Here is a 19,366-nt window from a genome sequence, read left to right on the forward strand (position 1 = left end):
TTTTTTTTTTTAACATGTAACATTATATTCACCACAGATGACTGTAGTAATAACCAAGATATTCAAAAGTATTTAATCATATTCCAACCGTAATACATCCTTACACCCACCCACTTGTTCTGAATATGGATCGAACCGACGATTCCTGTATGGGAGGCTATCGGTGTGAGGCTTATGGGCTGCACTCGCCAGCTGGCCTCCATTACACATACTACAATATGCAGTGGCCTTTTGCAAATAATACTTTAGTATGGTCCAAAAGCTTTTTACTATAAATTACTATTGCATTCTAGTTTAATTACTCGTGCGTGGGACCGGTGCAGCGTTTTGAAACCGTAGAAATGTATAGAATAGACAGTGATCTCTTGTTATATCCTTAACCCATGAGTGTTTAAGCTGTCACATGGGTATAGGCGAAGATGAAGCTTCAGACGTCCCTGATCATGCAATTATGGCAAAACAAATCAAGCTCCGGGACACTGCTTCACTGTGAGATGTAACTTATTTTGACACATGCTTCGAAGCCTCTGCACAACATCACATCACTACTAAGAAGCCCATTCAACCTCTTTATAGCATGCAACTTTTTCTTTTTTTTTTGAAGGTACTTCCATTTGATCCAACTTCATTTAATCCCCATAAAGTAATATTAACACATTTTTGTACAAAATATACATATGTCTAGAAAAACCTTGGATATGAACATGTAAAGAACACAGCATTGTTACAAGAAAACTGTGATGCTGTATAACCATATTTTGCGTCTGTAGAGGACCTCAGAGTAACAGCCATGGATTATGATCCAAATAACCTAAAAAAAAAGAAAATATTAGTTTATAACACCATTACATTTTGAACTACTCTTCGAAATAAAAACGGTAAGCAAAATATTGGTTTATTGTGAGTACTTACACAATCATGCAAAACATCATGAAAACGTTCCAGAGGGCAATGAATATGCGAAAGTACCGCAGACTCAGCAAAAACTCCCTGATGTTTTCACCTGAAGACAAATAAGGCATGGTGAAACTGAATATAATTAATATTAATACAGTGCCACATAAAGAACATCAGAGGGCAGGTGTGGGTTGGGAAATCAGTCTGTGTATAATAATATCAATACAGTGCCTCATGTAGAGAATTAGAGGACAGATATGGGTTGGGGAATCAGTGTATGATGATAATAATACAGTGTCACATAGAAAATTAGAGGGCAGGTATGGGTTGGGGAATCAGTCGGTGAATAATAATATTAATACAGTGTCACATATAGAAAATTAGAGGGCAGGTATGGGTTGGGGAATCAGTCGGTGTATAATAACATTAATACAGTCACATATAGAAAATTAGAGAGCAGGTATGGGTTGGGGAATCAGTCGGTGAATAATAATATTAATACAGTGTCACATATAGAAAATTAGAGGGCAGGTATGGGTTGAGGAATCAGAATAATAATAATATTAATACAGTGTCACATATAGAAAATTAGAGGGCAGGTATGGGTTGGGGAATAAGTCGGTAATTAATAATATTAATACAGTGTCACATAGAAAATTAGAGGGCAGGTATGGGTTGGGGAATCAGTTGGTGAATAATAATATTAATACAGTGTCACATATAGAAAATTAGAGGGCAGGTATGGGTTGGGGAATCAGTTGGTGAATAATAATATTAATACAGTCACATATAGAAAATTAGAGAGCAGGTATGGGTTGGGGAATCAGTCGGTGAATAATAATATTAATACAGTGTCACATATAGAAAATTAGAGGGCAGGTATGGGTTGAGGAATCAGAATAATAATAATATTAATACAGTGTCACATATAGAAAATTAGAGGGCAGGTATGGGTTGGGGAATCAGTCGGTAATTAATAATATTAATACAGTGTCACATAGAAAATTAGAGGGCAGGTATGGGTTGGGGAATCAGTTGGTGAATAATAATATTAATACAGTGTCAAATATAGAAAATTAGAGGGCAGGTATGGGTTGAGGAATCAGAATAATAATAATATTAATACAGTGTCACATATAGAAAATTAGAGGGCAGGTATGGGTTGGGGAATCAGTCGGTGTATAATAACATTAATACAGTCACATATAGAAAATTAGAGGGCAGGTATGGGTTGAGGAATCAGAATAATAATAATATTAATACAGTCATAGAAAATTAGAGGGCAGGTATGGGTTGAGGAATCAGAATAATAATAATATTAATACAGTCATAGAAAATTAGAGGGCAGGTATGGGTTGAGGAATCAGAATAATAATAATATTAATACAGTCATAGAAAATTAGAGGGCAGGTATGGGTTGGGGAATCAGTCGGTGTATAATAACATTAATACAGTCACATATAGAAAATTAGAGAGCAGCTATGGGTTGGGGAATCAGTTGGTGAATAATATTAATACAGTGCATCATGTAGAGAGTTAGAGGACAAATATGGGTTGGGGAATCAGTATACAATAACTGAAGTTGCATATTGAGCTTAATAGTATTTTAACATTTATTAACGCGTTTTACTTCTATGTGAAAACATTTACATACATATTAATTTTTAAAAAATCTCCAATGTGTTGTTACCAGTGCTGGATGATCCAGAGTCATCGCCAAATCCTTGAGACTGAGTTTCTCTCTTCTTTCTGCCAAAAGACAGTGAACAGCGCCGTTTAAACAAGCTATCATCAAAACTAAAACTGTCAGATAACATTTAGTTTGATACTCACAGTTTAAAGTTGAGCACAGCTCCGGCGTTCATTAGCAGGGTGCTGAAAGTTGTGACGTGGAAAAAGAAACACACATTATTTACACTGTAACAACATTTGACTACACACACGACCAACACAAACAACGTAGTATTTATTACAGACTCGAAATGTATCAGGCTTTTATAAAACCATTTCGATTTACCCAAAAATTAAAAGATCTCCAATCATTTTGGATGATTATATCCGCCTCAGTTCGCCTTCTCCTTCTTTGTTGTTGAGTTCATTTGGCAGTTGACAAGCGCCTTTTGCTGCAGTACCGCCACCAGCCGGTTTGGAGTGTGAACCGAAATCCTCCAACAAATTTTAACAATTACATCCTATATCCTTCCACGTAAATTAGATTCTGCCAAAACTGAAGCCAGAGATTATAACAGATATATTTTTATTGTTTTACCCTCGATTCGTTCGATCCTCCTTTACTATCTTTTGTATACGTAGCGTAGGTATGCGTAATTGGTCTATAGTTTGAGCATAGCCACCAAGAGCTTTGTTGCTATTTGGGAAATACCCTTTAAATAATTATCAACAATCCGTACTGAACATCCAAGTTCAAATCGAACACTTATAATAGGCATCTAAAATGCAGGACAGAGCTTGTATTTTACCACGGATTGTTGATTAATTGTTTCACGCATCACCCCATTGGCTGCTCGACGATTTGTTTCGGTGTGGTGTTGTGAAACAATTCCTCATTAAAGGTGTATTAAATGAAATATTAACCAACAATCCGTGCTTAAACGTCCATGTTCAAAACAACTACTTGTTCTAGCCATCTAAAATACAGGACAAAGCTTTATTTGTATTTTTATCACGGATTGTTGACGAATTGACGATTTGTTTCAGTGATGTGGTGAAACAATTCATCATCAAAGGTGTATTAAATAAACTAGTCAACAATCCGTGCTTTAACGTCCATGTTCAAAACGAACAATTATCTAAAATACAGAACAGAGTTTTATTTGTATTTGTATCACCGATTGTTGATTAATTGTTTCACGCATCACCCCATTGGCTGCTCGACGATTTGTTTCAGTGTGATGTGGTGAAACAATTAATCATTAAAGGTGTATTAAATGAAATATTTACCAACAATTCGTGCTTAAACGTCCATGTTCAAAACGAATACTTATTATAGCATCTAAAATGCAGGACAGAGCTTTATTTGTATTTTATTACGGATTGTTTGCGAATTGTTTCACGCATCACCCCATTGGCATTCCAGTGACGTGGTGAAACAATTCATCATCAAATGTGCACTGTAATTCGTATTACCGGGATTCTTGTTATCTTTTAAGGATATCCTATTGGGTTTTTTCAATACTCCTGATGATAAAAGCAAAGAATATTTCATTATTAATCTCCTTTTATTCCTTGCTAAATTCCATACACCGCTGTAAATTCTCTCAACGTATTGTTTTATTGTTTTTGAAAAGGAAATTCAACAGTACATTAGAACTATTGCTTCCTCTAAAAATCTTAAAGCTATTAGAACTGTTAACTTATTTTCCTTTTTTAATTTTCTTAACACATAATTTTATATTATTTGTTTTGTTTTTTTTCTCTTGCATATGCCTATTTGATGTATTACTTCTCTGTAAAACTCATGTACACTCTTTGTAACAAATTTGTATGATGTTGTTATTGTAACCCTGACTTTTATAAAAAAAAATAAAAAAAGCACTGTAATTCGTCAACAATTGGGCTAAAGAGAGACATCGATGTTCAAGACGCACTTATAATAACTATGTAAATTATTGCAGTCATTAAAGACGTAATGTGATCTGAAGGGTGATTATGAAGGGCGTTATTCAATGTTAGTGAAAGTGAATGAATATTTTTCATGTGGGAAAGAAAATATATTTACAAGCCTGTAAAATACATACATTTATTTGATCCAAAATATTATAAAGCAGTATTGTGATATGCGATTAACGCATTACTTTTGTACATATAGGTTTTATATATTCAATTATATATTAATTTATGTTGAAAAAGCATTTGTCACTGTTATGAAAGAGCTAGGAAAACGTAATTACGCCACTAGATGGAGATGTTGTTTGAGTTTTACTACATATTTAATACCAATACACATCAAAGCTGCATTTGTTTGAGTAAAATACAGTAAAAACATTATTGTAATATGTATTTTGTAAAATGTTATTACAAATTAACTAACTAATTTATTTAACATGTTTTAGAAATCTATTTTTCAGTTTAAAGTCATTAATTCACTGTGATTAATAAGTTTTAATAATGCATACAACACAGAAAAATGAACACATCGAGGATAGATGCATTTATTTAAAACATTAATATTGTAAAATGCTACCATTAACTAATTGATTTTTTTTACATACAAATTAAAAGCAATTATTTATTTATTAACTTTTATATTAAAAACTCAATTCACTGTGATGGTCTTTTAATGTTTTAATAATAACATATACACAACGCACAGAAAAGTATATAGCAAGGATGCGTTTATTTAATCAAAAAAATCTGTAAAAATCAGTGATATTTTGAATATTATTACAAATTAACTGCCATGTTTTCATATATTTTCATCATACCCAAATCTGATATCATTAGATATCATTCAAAAGTGCTTATATGGTGCTGAAAAAAACATAATAAATGCTGAAATCATTTATGCTAGCTATTTTTGCAGAAACATTTTTATTTTCCTAGAAGTCTTTGATGGATAGAGAATTCTACACTCGTTACATTAAAGGGACAGTTGACCTATTCTGTCATCTTCATTTGAAAAATAAATTTTGAAAAAAGATTTGAAACCGGTAACCATTGACTTCCATAGTATTGTCCATTTTTCAAAATATCTTCTTTTAAAATGTGTATAAATGAGAATAACAGTATTTGAACCACTTAGAGGTACTGTTGACCCAAAAATGAAAATTCTGTCATCTTTGTTTGAATTTTTTTTTTTTTTTTAAGATTTGAAACCGGTAACCATTGACTTCTATAGTATTTTCTTCTCCACAACTATTGTACTGGTTTTGAACATTTTTCAAAATATCTTGTTTTGTGTTTAAATGAGAATAACACAGTATTTGAACCAATTAAATGGACAGTTCACCCAAAAATGAAAATTCTGTCATCTTTATTTGAAAAAAAATTGAAAATAGGTTTGAAACCGGTAATTATTGACTGCCATAGTATTTTCTTCCCTACTATGAATGTAATGTTTTGGACATTTTTTTTAAATATCTTCTTTTGTGTTCAGATAATAAAGTAATAAACAAACACAGTATTTGAACCACTTAAAGAGACAGTTCACCCAAAAATTTACATTCTGTGATTGTTCACACATCCTCCAGTTTTGAATGTTTTTGAGTTTCCTTTTTCTTTTGAACACAAACTAACATCACTGGAAACACTAGTATCCACTGACTTCCATAGTAATAACATAGTAAAAACCTTGTAATAATAGCAATTCACAATATTACTGGTATTATTTTCAATTAAATAAATACTTGCTGTGTAGCTTTTTGTGTGTATTTTTATTCTACCATAGATGTCAGTGGCTACCCTTTTCCAGCATTCTTCAAAACATCTCCTTTTGTGTTCAACAACAAAAAAAGAAACTCAAGCTAGTTAACGCTGGAGTAAATGATGAGTAAACTGTAATTTTTTGGTAGTAATACCCCTCTTTTTAAGCTATGCAGATAAAAGATTGTAAAAGTAAGTTATCAGAAACATGGTTGAGACATATATATCATTACGACCCATTTCGGTGCAACTAAACCCCATTTTAAACATTGAACATACACTACGCTATGCCTGAGAATGTCACTGAGCACACAAAGGGGAAGCACTAGCCTTCACATTAGCTTGAGTGTTTCTTCGGCTGTCAGTTCTATAGCTGCTTTGAGCTCTGCTTTTCAGGTTTTAGAGATCTTCTTAGCCTCCGAGGGTCTGTGAATGTTTCGGTGGACCGTTTTCTAGTGTCGGCGTGTGTTGTCCTCTGGGCTGCGGCGGGGGAAGGTCTTCGCATGCCTATGGGGGAAGGAGAAGGACACGAGGACAAAAGATATGTTACGTCACAGAAGAACTCATCCAATCACACTAGCCTAAAACCAGCTTCTTCTGCATATGCTTTACAGCTCAAAAACACTACGGTAAACCTCCACAAAACTGCTGGTTTAAAACTTTGAAGGTTTTAAGTGTTTGCAGGTTTGCTGTGGAGAGGTTTACTGTCACTTTTGATGTAAATGAGTTGAATAAGTAGGTTTATCCACTTACCACATGCCAGAAACATACCCAGAAGTCCACAGGATATATAGCAGTCCTCCAAGCTCGTTGTTCGTGCTTGCTTCGGCAGCACATATACTAAAATTGGAACGATACAGAGAAGATTAGCATGGCCCCTGCGCAAGGATGACACGCAAATTCGTGAAGCGTTCCTCATTTTTATTGATTATAGATTCATAATTATTGATTTACAGTAATTTTATTCATAATTCCCACTGTATGCTGTGAAAAAACGAGTTTGAGCGTGCAGTGCGCGGCGCATGCGCTAGATGGCGGCCGCGCCTCACTGAACACAGCTCACATCGCACTCGGGCTAAAACAAATGAAAATAACAGCGAATATAGATATTTTAAGGTTAAATCATATCAAAAGTGGTTGCATTTAGCCATCCTAATGATTCTAACAGTTATACAAGTCATCATCGTTAATAATAAATGCGAATCTGCGGTCAATTCGACTCAAAGCATCAGATATATATAGCGACACAGATTCAGCATATCACGATTATATAGCACAAATACTCGATTAAATTTTGTTTTTACCATGTAGCTGGACTGACAAATAGCGTCGTTTTCCCCTCTTCCTCGCTTTTCATGACCTGAAAATGGAAATCCAATATCAATAACATTAGGCTAAAAACTTTTTACATTGCATTTACCATCATGACGATAGTAAGGTTATAAAGTCGTCATCGCTTATAACGTTAATCTAAATCAATTATGATCAATTCGGCACAGCTGACAACGACACGACTTCATCCTAGAATATACGTGAAGTCCTTTTAAACCATACTATAGTAAAGAACTTGAATTTATCTGTGGCAATTGCATAAATTCTATGACAACACAACATCTATAAACATGTTTTAGGCAACAACTATAGTCTAAAAATCAAACAAACTAGCCTGATAAAAAACTATAGGCCAAGTTATCTACAAGACACCACAGTTTACTGTAGTAAAAACTAAATTATACCGCTGTATTTATCAAAGTTTTTCAGTCAAGTTAATACTAGTATATGTTGTTGCAACGATTAAAATGGTAGTATTGTAGTTGGTGAAATAACAATCCAGGAGGCATAACAATACAACATTGTGCTAAAATAATCATTCACGTTGCATTTACCATCATGATGATGATTCTAGTAGTTAGATTCATCGTCGTTAATCATGATAATAACTCTGAATCTGCGAATAAGTGACTCCAACCAGTAGCTATAAATAAACCTAAAATACACAAAATTTAGGCTACTTCACTTACCATAATGTGTTATTTGTGCACAACATTACGTCGTATTTCCACGTGTTTGTTTAGTAGCGTTACCTGAAAACAATCGGAGATCGATAAATACGTTTACTAGGCCTGTTACATTTCACCCCTTACATACAAAACTTCCGTTAATGTTGTCGCGGGATTTTACTTCATGATCATCTCAAGCTGTTTTCCCAACGCAGTCACTGAATGTCATTTCACTTTTACACGTGTACACACTCACCTGGGGCTTATTCCGCGAAAAAATAAACTCCATTGCTGCTTTATCGGAGATCAGCTTCAGCACTGCAGGGTTGGTGGTGAGAGATATCCAGCAGCAGACCCACATACGTTTCAGGCACACACAGGTAGTGGTCCTATAATTAACATTAAGCTATCGGTCACCCAAAAATGGAGATTTACCCACTTTTACTCTTCCTCCAGTGCAGAGATGCCCAATCTAGGCCTACGGGCCAAAGTTGACCGATGGTAACATTGATTTGGCTCCCCAACCAATCAGAGAAGAGATGGACAAATGATGGGGAACGTTGGGGCGAATCCCTCAAACAGAAATCGTCATTTCTAAATTTACATGACATTTTGTTTGTTTGTTTGTTTGTTTGTTTGTTTGTTTGTTTGATTTCTGAGCTACAAAAACCTGAAATTAAATGTTTAAATTAAATGTGAATTAATCATATATTTTAAAGGGTAATGTAACCCAAAACACATTTGTGTATTCGATTGTCAGTCCAGTCTCGCTGTCCTCTTGCGCCTGTTTGCCTGTATGCCTGTTACACCGTTTTATTGTTTGTTAGGCCTTCCTTGATGTTTGTGTAATAATAATATAGAATAGATGATATGCAAATGTAAAAACGAAATGAAGCACAAGCTGTGATTAAAAATAAAGTTGTCCCCCCCAGAGAGGGTGGTGGTGGTGGGTTTATTTAAAAAACAAAATGTGTATTAGCATCGTCTTTTATGTTTCTCAGCATCTCGTTCATGTGCATTTTTAAATACAGAATATTGTTATGTTCTTATAAGTATTTTGTGTGTGTATGCAAGATGGGAGCTGGATCATACATTATACTTGCTTATTAATCTCTTCATTTGTTTTTAGTTTCTTGTGCTTATATTTGTGAGACATGAAAAAAGATTGTTCATCGGTTTCTTATATGTTTGCATTATCTCTTCATATATGTTTAATATAATGCAGTTAATACACTATTTTCAGTAGAGCTCTAAAATGCCTTAAATATGTTATGTTAATTAAATAAACAACTGAAAATCTCATTTTGGAGTCTTGTGTCATTATTTAAACACATCCATTCTGAGTCTGACTTTAGCAGATCTTTAGAATAATCTAGGGATTATATGTTTTGTAATAGTTATTTGATGCCGTTGCCAGTGATTGGTTTAAAACTGAAAGATGGGACACACATCACAGTCAGTGAACAGCTCAAACATGTCTGTGGAAGCACATTTCACTTGTTGAACATTAAACAGAAAAGTGTTTCAGTGATAATTCTAGATCATTCTGTGAGGTGTGTTTTAGGGCTGCTTCATCAGGTGAAAATCAGAACTGATTTAATGAAAGCATCACACCATTAGTGTTGTCAGTCACTGAGGGAAGGAGGCCTCCTGAGCAGATCTGATCATATGTGTTTAGTTGCAGACACACAGAGATGAATTCATCAATCAGTGACAACAGACTGGGCCATCTGACCAATCAGAGCAGAGCAGGGTCTTGGATAGGTGGAGTTTAGAAAGAATGAATCTTCAAATCGATTCTCAGAGACTAAGAGAACTGAAGTAATTTTAAATGGATGTAATGAAAATTCAAGTGCTTTATGGATGCATGTAAAACTGAGGACTAAATGAGGCCATTTAATAAAGCATAATATTAGCATTTCTATTAAATTCTAGTCAGTTTTGTTTTGTTTTTAAATGTAGCGTTTTTTTTTTTTACAATATATAATCTCCAAATTATCCAGGGTTATCGTTTACAAAAAAATCAATGTGATGACCTGAGTAATGCACTGAGAACAGCACCCTACTCTGTAAAACCAGCCTGATTGTGTTGGTAAAACCTAAAAAGTTGAGTTAACTCAAACCATTTGAGGAAACCCATTGCAACAAACCATTTAAGTTCAAAAACTAATCCTAATGAGCACTGTCAACTTAATCCATTTGAGTAATGAAGCAATTTGAGTAAAGTAAAACCCAATAAACGAAGAGAACTCAAACCAACTGAGTACTGAAAGACCCAATATGTTAAGGCAACTTAAACCTTTTGAGGAAACCGACTGCTACAAACCATTTTTGTAAAAAAAAAAAAGAATCTATATGAGTATTGTGAACTTACTCCATTTAAGTTGAAGTAATGAGGTGTTTCATTATCTCATTACCTTCAACACTGAGTTCAAAACTCTTTTCAAATGAGTAGAAATAACTTTCAGTCAATTTTGATTTAACTACACTCATTTTATTTAATAAAGTTGACTGTTGGGGTTTACAGTGCGGGAATAGATGCACAGTAAAGGAGCACAGATGTAATGATGCATTGAAAAAAACAACGATTGTACTGGTTTTGAACATTTTTCAAAATATCTTGTTTTGTGTTTAGATGAGAATAACACCGTATTTGAACCAAGTAAATGGACAGTTCACCCAAAAATGAAAATTCTGTCATCTTTATTTGAAAAAAAAAATTGAAAAAAGATTTGAAACAGGTAACCATTGACTTCCATGGTATTTTCTTGCCTACTACGATTGTACTGGTCTTGAACATTTTATAAAATATCTTCTTTTGTGTTTAAATGAGAATAACAGCATTTGAACCAATTAAATGGACAGCTCACCCAAAAAGGAAAATTCTGTCATCTTTATTTGAAAAAAAAAATTGAAACAGGTAACCATTGACTTCCATGGTATTTTCTTGCCTACTACGATTGTACTGGTCTTGAACATTTTATAAAACATCTTCTTTTGTGTTTAAATGAGAATAACACAGTATTTGAACCAATTAAATGGACAGTTCACCCAAAAATTTAAATTCTGTCATCTTTATTTTAAAAAAATTGAAAATAGGTTTGAAACCGGTAATCATTGACTTCCATAGTATTTTCTTCCCTACTATGAATGTAATGTTTTGGACATTTTTTAAAATATCTTCTTTTGTGTTCAGATAATAAAGTACCCAGCGGTCCCCTCGAAGCCACATGGTCTTGGACTGCAAGGTAGTGACCCCTGGATCCCATTGGGGTCACCTGTGGCCTTGAAGGATGCTCATGTTTGCTGAAATTAAAGAAATGCCCTATATGGTAAAAAATCTAAGGCGGGTCCAGGGGCGGGGCTGGCAGGGTACCTGGAAATGGCATAACAAGTAGCCATGTGCTTTCTGGGGTATGACAGGTGCATATTAAGTAGCCATGTGCTGTGGACTGCTCTCATTGTATATCAGGGAATTAAGAATGTGTATTACAATACAACTGCATAATTTGAAAAAGAAAATTAATTTTAAATGAATTGAGTAACATATAATAATATTACCTTTACAAAAAGTATATTTTGTAATAAATTTATTACATTATATTCAAATATAATTGTATGTTTATTTACAACATAACTGAATATAGCTTACTAGAATTGCATGCCAGTTAGCTAAAATGTTTTTATAATCAGGACTTATATTTTACATCTTTTAAATAATAAACATTTTTAATAGTTCAATAATAAAACATACTGATATATTGAATTTTAAATGGTATATTGTATAGCATGTAAAAAGTTTGGGGTGAAATTTTAACTGATGTCATGATAAATTAAAACATTCAGTTTAAGAATTTTGTCAATTATATTGACCCTAATGTCCGGGAAACTTACTTATTAAAATTAATTAATATTGAATAGCATATAATAAAATATTTTAACAACTAATTAAACTGAATATTGTACCTAAAAATATTAGGTTATAGGATATAAGAAATATTATTTTAAAATACTATAAACTTTAAATATCAGGCATTGATATTTAAATAGGTTTATTAATTTTTTAAAGTTTAATAAATTATTTAAAAATACAATAAAATATATTTTAAAGTATTATTTTATTTACATAAATTTTTACAGTTATATTTATTATAGTTTAATTTACAATATAATTTTATACCGTTTTGATTTTTACTGTTAGCTAAACTGTATTGTTTATAAGTTTATAACTTGTTTAATCGATAATATACAGGACCCTAATATTAGCATCCTTTAAATTACACAATGATAACATTAAAAAAACCACATGAGTATGTGTATGCAGTGTATTTTTGGAAGTTTTATTTTATCAAGCAAGTCCTTTAACTCTTGTTTGCAATAAATGAATAGAAAAAAATTATGTAAAGTGTAATATAAATATTGTGAAAAGTTATTTGAGTCACAACAGATAACCCACTCTTGGGATACTGTAGCTACTGAACAAATATGTAAAAACAAAAAGCTGAAACACAGAGAATAGAAAAAATTAGAAAAATGTTTATTTACACAAAATATATAACTATTTATACTTTTAACATATTAGGGCTGTACAATATAGCGTAAAATAATTTTTATTATCACAACAGTATATGCAAGACAAAAATCAAACGTATGATAAATTACATTTATTTTATGAACTACCTTGCCAGTATTTGCTGCTCAGCTATTTGCTAGCTTAACCCAGAGCTGAAAATAAACACTAATGGCAGAAGTGGAAAAAAAATTACAACAGCCAATCAGAGTCAGAATATCTTGCTTAGTTGTTCTAAAGACTAAATGTTTGCACCTTGACAGTGTTTTTAGACTTAGAATTTTTAGAATTAGAGTTAATTGCATCTGAAAAATATCTTTTTAACCGTTTAATATTATTAAGTAAATAATTTAATAACACAGCAAAAAAAAAAACAGCATTTTTCTAAAGGTATTATAAAGCCCTAAAACATATACATGTATATATCGTCTTCTTCTTGTTTTTTTTTTTACAAAATAAACATTTTCAACAAATGTACAAAGTTGGTCTTCTTTATAGTTTATTTTGTCTCTCCTTTTTTAACTTCCTCCTTCCACTGCGCCACAGTTTTCCCAGAAGCCTTTGCACAAAAGTGGACCCCTCTGAACTGGCTATGGCCAAATTCTTTAGTTTTTGGCTGGCCACACTTTTGGCATAGGAACTGCTGAGGTGCTTGTCTTTTTTAGGGAGTCAAACCTTGAGCTGCTGCTGCAGCGGCTGCCTCCGCCAACTACTTCCGCCGCCACGCTGTGGTCTTTGGCACCCTCTTTTCATCTGGCGCTGCAACTGGTACATATACTCCAAAAACAGGAACAGGCGCAGCACCAGCAGGAGCAGGAACAGGCGCAGCACCAACAGGAGCAGGAACAGGCGCAGCACCAACAGGAGCAGGAACAGGCGCAGCACCAACAGGAGCAGGAACAGGCGCAGCACCAGCAGAAACAGGAACTGGTGCAGCACCAGCAGGAACAGGAACAGTCACAGCAAAGCCTGCAGAAGATGGTTCAAGTGCTGCGGTAAATGTAAGTGCTGCAAAAGGTGCTAATGTGGAGACAGGTGTGAGGTAAGTGGCAGAGTGGGCTGTGCCAGGAGAGACATGAAGACCAGGTCTGACAGATGCTTCCGTTGTGCCCACAGAAGGTGGTCGGCCTCGAGGTCGCGGTGCTGCCTGTCCAGACGCATCCTGCGGTATTGCAGACTCAAAACACAAGTGTCTGTGCTGGACTGCTTCCGGCAGCTTTTGCAGCACTGGTGGGAGCGGTACAAGGGCCACCAGAGGAGCAGAGAACGCCTCAATGTTCTGCTGCAAAACCTCCCTCTCTTGCTCCTTTGTTCGTGCGTTGAACCCATGTACAGAAAAGACAACAGTTAGGATAGGTGTTAGAAAATGATTTTGAATATGAAAGGAGACACAAACATGAACAATAATTACTGAACCTACCACTGTGAGATGGTAAGCTGGTTCAGCTCAAACAGTTTTAATTTAGTTTGAGCCATGATTCCGGGGCTGCCCAGGACATCATGACGGATCTTCCTGTAGTCCCTTAGAATGGCAGCCCACCGGTTCACACGAACTCCGGCGATGGTTTGACCAGCAGGGTGGATTCTGCAGAGAGCCAGGCAGATAGCTTCGACCAGACGGCTTGTGCTGGGCCACTGTGCAGGTCCACCCTCACCAAGAAAGCATCTATGAAATGAAAAAGGATATACCATAAGACACATATCAGTCAACCACATCAATAACACTGGTTTCAAGACAAGTTATGAATACAAAAATAAAAATAACAGAATAAAAAAAAAAGCTACCTCTTTAGACTGTCTGTGCCAGGGGTTACGTTGGTCTTCGAATGGCTGACCTTAAAGCGACCCTTCAGCAGTCTGTCACGGTGGCAAGGGGAATAGATGAGAGGCCCCTTGTCATGATCTGCCAGGTGGTTCCACAGCATGACAATCTCATCCACCATACTTTGTGTGACAAACCCCTGAAGCCGCAGGTCAACCAGACAGTCAGCCAGTCTAATGACATGGTCATATCCAGGTTGGCCATTTGGTCCCACACGGTCCATCTGTACATGAAACAAACAAATTAATAAAAAATAAACAAATAAAATATAATTAATTTTACCAATATGAAATGACTTTTTATTCATGCATTCAGTTTTACTCATAATTAGCCATTGCATTGTTGTAAAATGAAATATCAGAATCATCATGTATCATGAAATCAGAATGTACACAGTGTGTTTGAGTGTTAATTTACCTGGCTCTGACTGGACGACGCAGGAGAAGACGACACAGCTGCTGAGTCTGTCTGGGATGGGGGCTGAGAGGGGTTCTGGAGGTTGCCCTCAAGCTCCATAAATTCAGTGGGCTCGTCGAGGTATGCATCCTCAAACCCCTCATCCCCCTCCAGATCAGCCAGTAGGTCTTCATCCTGAAGGCCATCGGGAACGTCAGGATCTTTAGCTATGTCTTCCTCTAAAGCTCTATTGGTCTGAGAATACAAATATTCCACACCAATGAGCTCTCCTGTAGAAATACAGAGTTTATTGCATTCATTCTTTAAATCAAGAAATGGCTAGAAAACAGCTAAAATAAAACGTCTGCATTAACGCAATACCTGTGTATTCACCAGGGCTGGTGTAATCCTGCACCAGTTTGTCCCAGGAGCTGCTGGCTCAGTACATTGCAGTACTGTAGCAGCTGGCCGCCGTAGCAGATGTCCTCTCTGCGGGTACCTTCTACTGCAGCGACCCCACATGCCTCATTCCACTGCACCAGGCACATTTGAAAATGCAAAGCATTTGCACTTGTACCTAAAAACGAATTTAAAAATTATTGTAAAAACATAGTACAAACACAAATAAAGAACAAGTGTTATTTTTTGAGTAATGTTAACCTGGGACGAAGCGATTTAGGTGCAGGTGGAATGACTCCAGAGATGTGGAGCCACGTGCACAGCGATACACTGGCAGAATGACCCCCTCCTTGGTCACCTGCCCTGTTTTCCTGTACAGCTGCACACCTGGCGGGTCCTGGATGCACTGAACGTGGCGCTGCTGGGTCTGCCAGATCTCTTGCATCCTCTCCTGGTCCAGAAGTCTAATCCCCATGGTGTCAGTGGCCCCCATGAAGTCTTGTAGCAGCTTCTCGATGAGCTGCATGGTCTCCTGGGCCCCTCGAGTGCGGCGGCGGCAATGCTTTGCCAGTTCTTTGGCAGTGGGCTGGCAGCCTGTCGACCGCTTGGCCTCCATTAGCTTCTCAACATCTGAAGCATCCCATTCGAAGATGCAAGCAGTGAGGCGCTTCATGAAGGATGCATAAAGCGGGTGGCTGTCTGTGGTCACTCCAACAGCAAACCGCCGCATGAAGTGCCATATATCCAGCCTGACAATGAGCTGGTCCCACTCGGTAAACATTGCGGCCGCCTTTCCTTTACCAGTGGCAGAGCAACAGTCCCGGTCCACATAGAGAAGTTGGGGTGGAACTTCTCCAGCTCTCCGGTAGCGCTCCACGAGTCCAGAGCACATGGGAAGGAGGCCATCGCCTTCTGCCTCAGTGAGGACACACATGAGGACCTGGCTAACTCATTGCCCACGTCTGTGACCCATGCTGCAGTGCCAGCAGCCTCACCAGCCAATTTCTTAGTGACCTAATACAGTATGAAATATAGTAATATTATAGGAGACCTGTTGGTTTACGGTTGAAAAACAACATATTGTGACAAAATAAACAAAATAACAAAACAGTGATGTAGCTATGATACTATCAGCATGTGTATTCTTACCTTTTTAGTGGAATCCATCTTTAGGATGGTTCCATAGATGGAGGTCACCCTGGCCTTTAGTTCAGGCAGCCGTGTCAGTACATCTTTAGCATACACTGACAGCAGCCATGCCGGACAAGGCACAGGCACCATCTGAGGCAGCCGGGCAGCGAGACTGCTGGGATCTGTGGTGCAGTCTGGGAACTTCCCAACCACAGATAGATAATGGGTTGTCTGGGCAATCCACTTCTCTCTGTGCCTGACACACAGGCTTCGGTAGGCAGACGTTGCACTGTTCCCAAGTGAGCATCCCCGCATCCACCTCACAACCTCCTAATCACAGGACAGCCTATATAATAAAAAAATACACAAAAAAGGCAGCTAAATATCAGACTAATCAGAACAGACATTTTTCCATGTTAAAACTAGTGCAGTCAAATGATTTATCATGTTTAGTTTGTATTTACATAAAATATTTTATGCATTTCATGTATTATATGTGTGTGTGTGTGTGTGTGTGAGAGAGAGAGAGTGAAATATGTGTATATCATATAAATATAAACAAATACACACAGATGAGAAATAAAAAAAAAAAAAAAAAAATATATATATATATATATATATATATATATATATATATATATATATATATATATATATATATATATATATATATATATATATATATATATATATATAAATACACACACAAACAAATATTTTGGATGTGATTCTTTGACACCAATAGTAAAAGTTGAATTCAAAAAATATTATAATAAATGTGCCAACCTGTAGGTTAAGACTGCAGGAAACATTTCCCTGTGGACAGGATCAAGCTGGCTGAGAATATCTTGAGACCAGGCTGCTAGCTTTTTTTTGCAGGACCTGCATTCAAGATATTCCGTAGCCATGTAGTACCAGCCACTGTCCAAGACCTTCCTGACCATCTTGTACATTCCACACGCTGTCATCGGGAAGCCAAGACGCCGACAGTTAGGCTGTGAACACAGCAGCCGGTATGCCCACAAGCGATAAGGGACCCACAGGAACAGCCTTGCATGATAAAATGCATCTGGTGATGAAGGAGGTTGAGAATACAAAGGACGGGGCCCAGGAGGATACCACCAGAGACGCATGTTTTTAGTCAGCGCTAGTCTGCCAGACTTGTCTCTGGTGAAAAGAGCCTTGCTGACCCACAAATGCTGCTCCTTGGGAAGTGTCTGTCTCCAGCCTTCTGGCAGCAGCAGCTGTATGGGAAAGGAAAAACAGAAATCGTATACATGTCTACTTTTTTTTAGTGTCTGATTTTTGACTAGGCATTTTACTTACTTCCTCTGTGGGCAGAGGCTGCTTTTCTGGCGCAGCAGCTCTCGACGCAGAGGGCACAGGTTCGGGCCAGACGGGTGGTTCAGGAGCCAAGTCAGCTACAGTGCATGACACAAAAAAAAGAAATGAGATACATAGAATTGGCACAATCTCTTACAGTAATACTTTTAACAGAATTTTAAAAAATTATATTTTACAACTGCTAGATATTAGTACTACAATTAAGCATTAGTAACATGTTAATATTAGTTGTTGCAATGTATGTGATGATTAAAATGATTGTAATGAGATGATGACAAGCATAAATAAGTGATGATAAAAAGTTAGCTGTTCAAAGTAGAGCGGGATGAAAAATGGCGGCGGTCGGTGGTGAAAAATGCAGTTTGGGAGGAAAAAAAGCCAAAGAAAAAAGGTGTCATTAAATTTGGTAAAAAGCAGAAAAAGAACTAGGAAAGCCAGGTTAGCTACCGATGATCAGAAGGTGTAGTACACCTCCTACCTTACTGCTTCCAAAACCATCCAGCTGAAAGCTGCTAATACATAATAACAAACCAGGTTATATAACGTACAATAGCACAGTATTCTTAAATTAAAGGGCAAATTTAAACCCACTTAATTCCCACCTGAAACATCCATGTGTGACACTACAGCAAGCAGAGCTTCATCAGATGGTTCTTCTGCAGGAGCTGAGCTGGAGGCAGCCACTGTCAACATAAGGATAAACAGCATTAAGTCATCTTTATTATATTGTGCTTAACACAATAAAATTGTTTTCAAAGCACTTTACAGTATGCAAACGTTCTGGGAAAATGACAAATTCACTTTAAAGCACCTTTAAAAAAAAAAAACATCAGGTCAAGTCATTACTGTTCAGCGCTGTGTCAATAGCTGTGTTAAGTTTATACAGCAATTATAATGAAAACAAAATGAAGTCACATAAAATTCATGCCTGGAGGTGCTGATCCTAGCATCTCAGCATCTCTTCTCCTTATATATTTCTGAAAAAGATCCATCTTTGTGCCAGGTCTAGAACTCTGCTTTTTTACCCACTTGACAAATCTGAAAATGGAGAGAGAAAGGACACCTTTGAAAAAACGTTACACTTGGAGAGACAAACACTATACATTCTTTACTGTCTGCATCCTCTGTATCAGATGTCAACCCATACCCTTTTCTGTCACGGTCCGTTGCCTCATAAAGGTCTTTGAAGGACATGGCAGCAAAGTTGCCAAATCCAACAAGAACCTGGTCTTCCTGGGCTGGTGTGCCATGGCCCTCTCTGACGTGTCGCTCGCTGATGGCAGCCATCATGACAGGAAACAAGCCAGCATACCGCAGCAATGCGTCCTTGTTTCCCATGATGAACGATTGGGTGGTGTCACCAGCCTCACGCTCCCGCTGATGCACGGCCAGCACCATGGCTTCATAACCAACATCGTTGGAAAG

At 36.6% G+C, this 19,366-nt stretch overlaps 3 protein-coding genes, 1 long non-coding RNA gene and 1 other non-coding gene across 5 annotated transcripts; 1 reads left to right on the forward strand and 4 right to left on the reverse strand.

Annotated features, from left to right (window-relative positions):
* Positions 1 to 59: 59 nt before the first annotated feature.
* smim7 (small integral membrane protein 7) lies at positions 60 to 3,002 on the reverse strand. Its single transcript, XM_056468178.1, has 5 exons — positions 2,915 to 3,002; positions 2,731 to 2,772; positions 2,588 to 2,646; positions 913 to 1,003; positions 60 to 811 (listed from the first exon to the last, which is right to left on the reverse strand). The coding sequence occupies exons 1-5, from the start codon at positions 2,938 to 2,940 to the stop codon at positions 796 to 798; spliced, it is 234 nt and encodes a 77-aa protein (XP_056324153.1). The 5' UTR covers positions 2,941 to 3,002; the 3' UTR covers positions 60 to 795.
* Positions 3,003 to 5,878: 2,876 nt separating this feature from the next.
* LOC130237491 (uncharacterized) lies at positions 5,879 to 8,530 on the reverse strand. Its single transcript, XR_008838549.1, has 4 exons — positions 8,301 to 8,530; positions 7,584 to 7,639; positions 7,033 to 7,119; positions 5,879 to 6,786 (listed from the first exon to the last, which is right to left on the reverse strand). It is a non-coding gene; the product is annotated as an uncharacterized LOC130237491 (long non-coding RNA).
* LOC130237855 (U6 spliceosomal RNA) lies at positions 7,096 to 7,202 on the forward strand. Its single transcript, XR_008838583.1, has one exon. It is a non-coding gene; the product is annotated as a U6 spliceosomal RNA (small nuclear RNA).
* A 4,772-nt stretch (positions 8,531 to 13,302) lies between the features above and the next one.
* LOC130237793 (uncharacterized) lies at positions 13,303 to 15,437 on the reverse strand. The gene is made up of 5 exons (XM_056468819.1): positions 15,419 to 15,437; positions 15,089 to 15,357; positions 14,635 to 14,894; positions 14,270 to 14,515; positions 13,303 to 14,155 (listed from the first exon to the last, which is right to left on the reverse strand). Exons 1-5 carry the CDS (start codon positions 15,435 to 15,437, stop codon positions 13,870 to 13,872), a joined length of 1,080 nt encoding a protein of 359 aa, XP_056324794.1. The 3' UTR covers positions 13,303 to 13,869.
* LOC130237794 (uncharacterized) lies at positions 15,270 to 16,400 on the reverse strand. The gene is made up of 3 exons (XM_056468820.1): positions 15,728 to 16,400; positions 15,449 to 15,644; positions 15,270 to 15,357 (listed from the first exon to the last, which is right to left on the reverse strand). Exons 1-2 carry the CDS (start codon positions 16,398 to 16,400, stop codon positions 15,457 to 15,459), a joined length of 861 nt encoding a protein of 286 aa, XP_056324795.1. The 3' UTR covers positions 15,270 to 15,357; positions 15,449 to 15,456.
* Between the last annotated feature and the right edge of the window lie 2,966 nt (positions 16,401 to 19,366).

This window comes from Danio aesculapii, chromosome 11 (assembly GCF_903798145.1).
Source record: "Danio aesculapii chromosome 11, fDanAes4.1, whole genome shotgun sequence".
Lineage (NCBI taxonomy): Eukaryota > Metazoa > Chordata > Actinopteri > Cypriniformes > Danionidae > Danio > Danio aesculapii.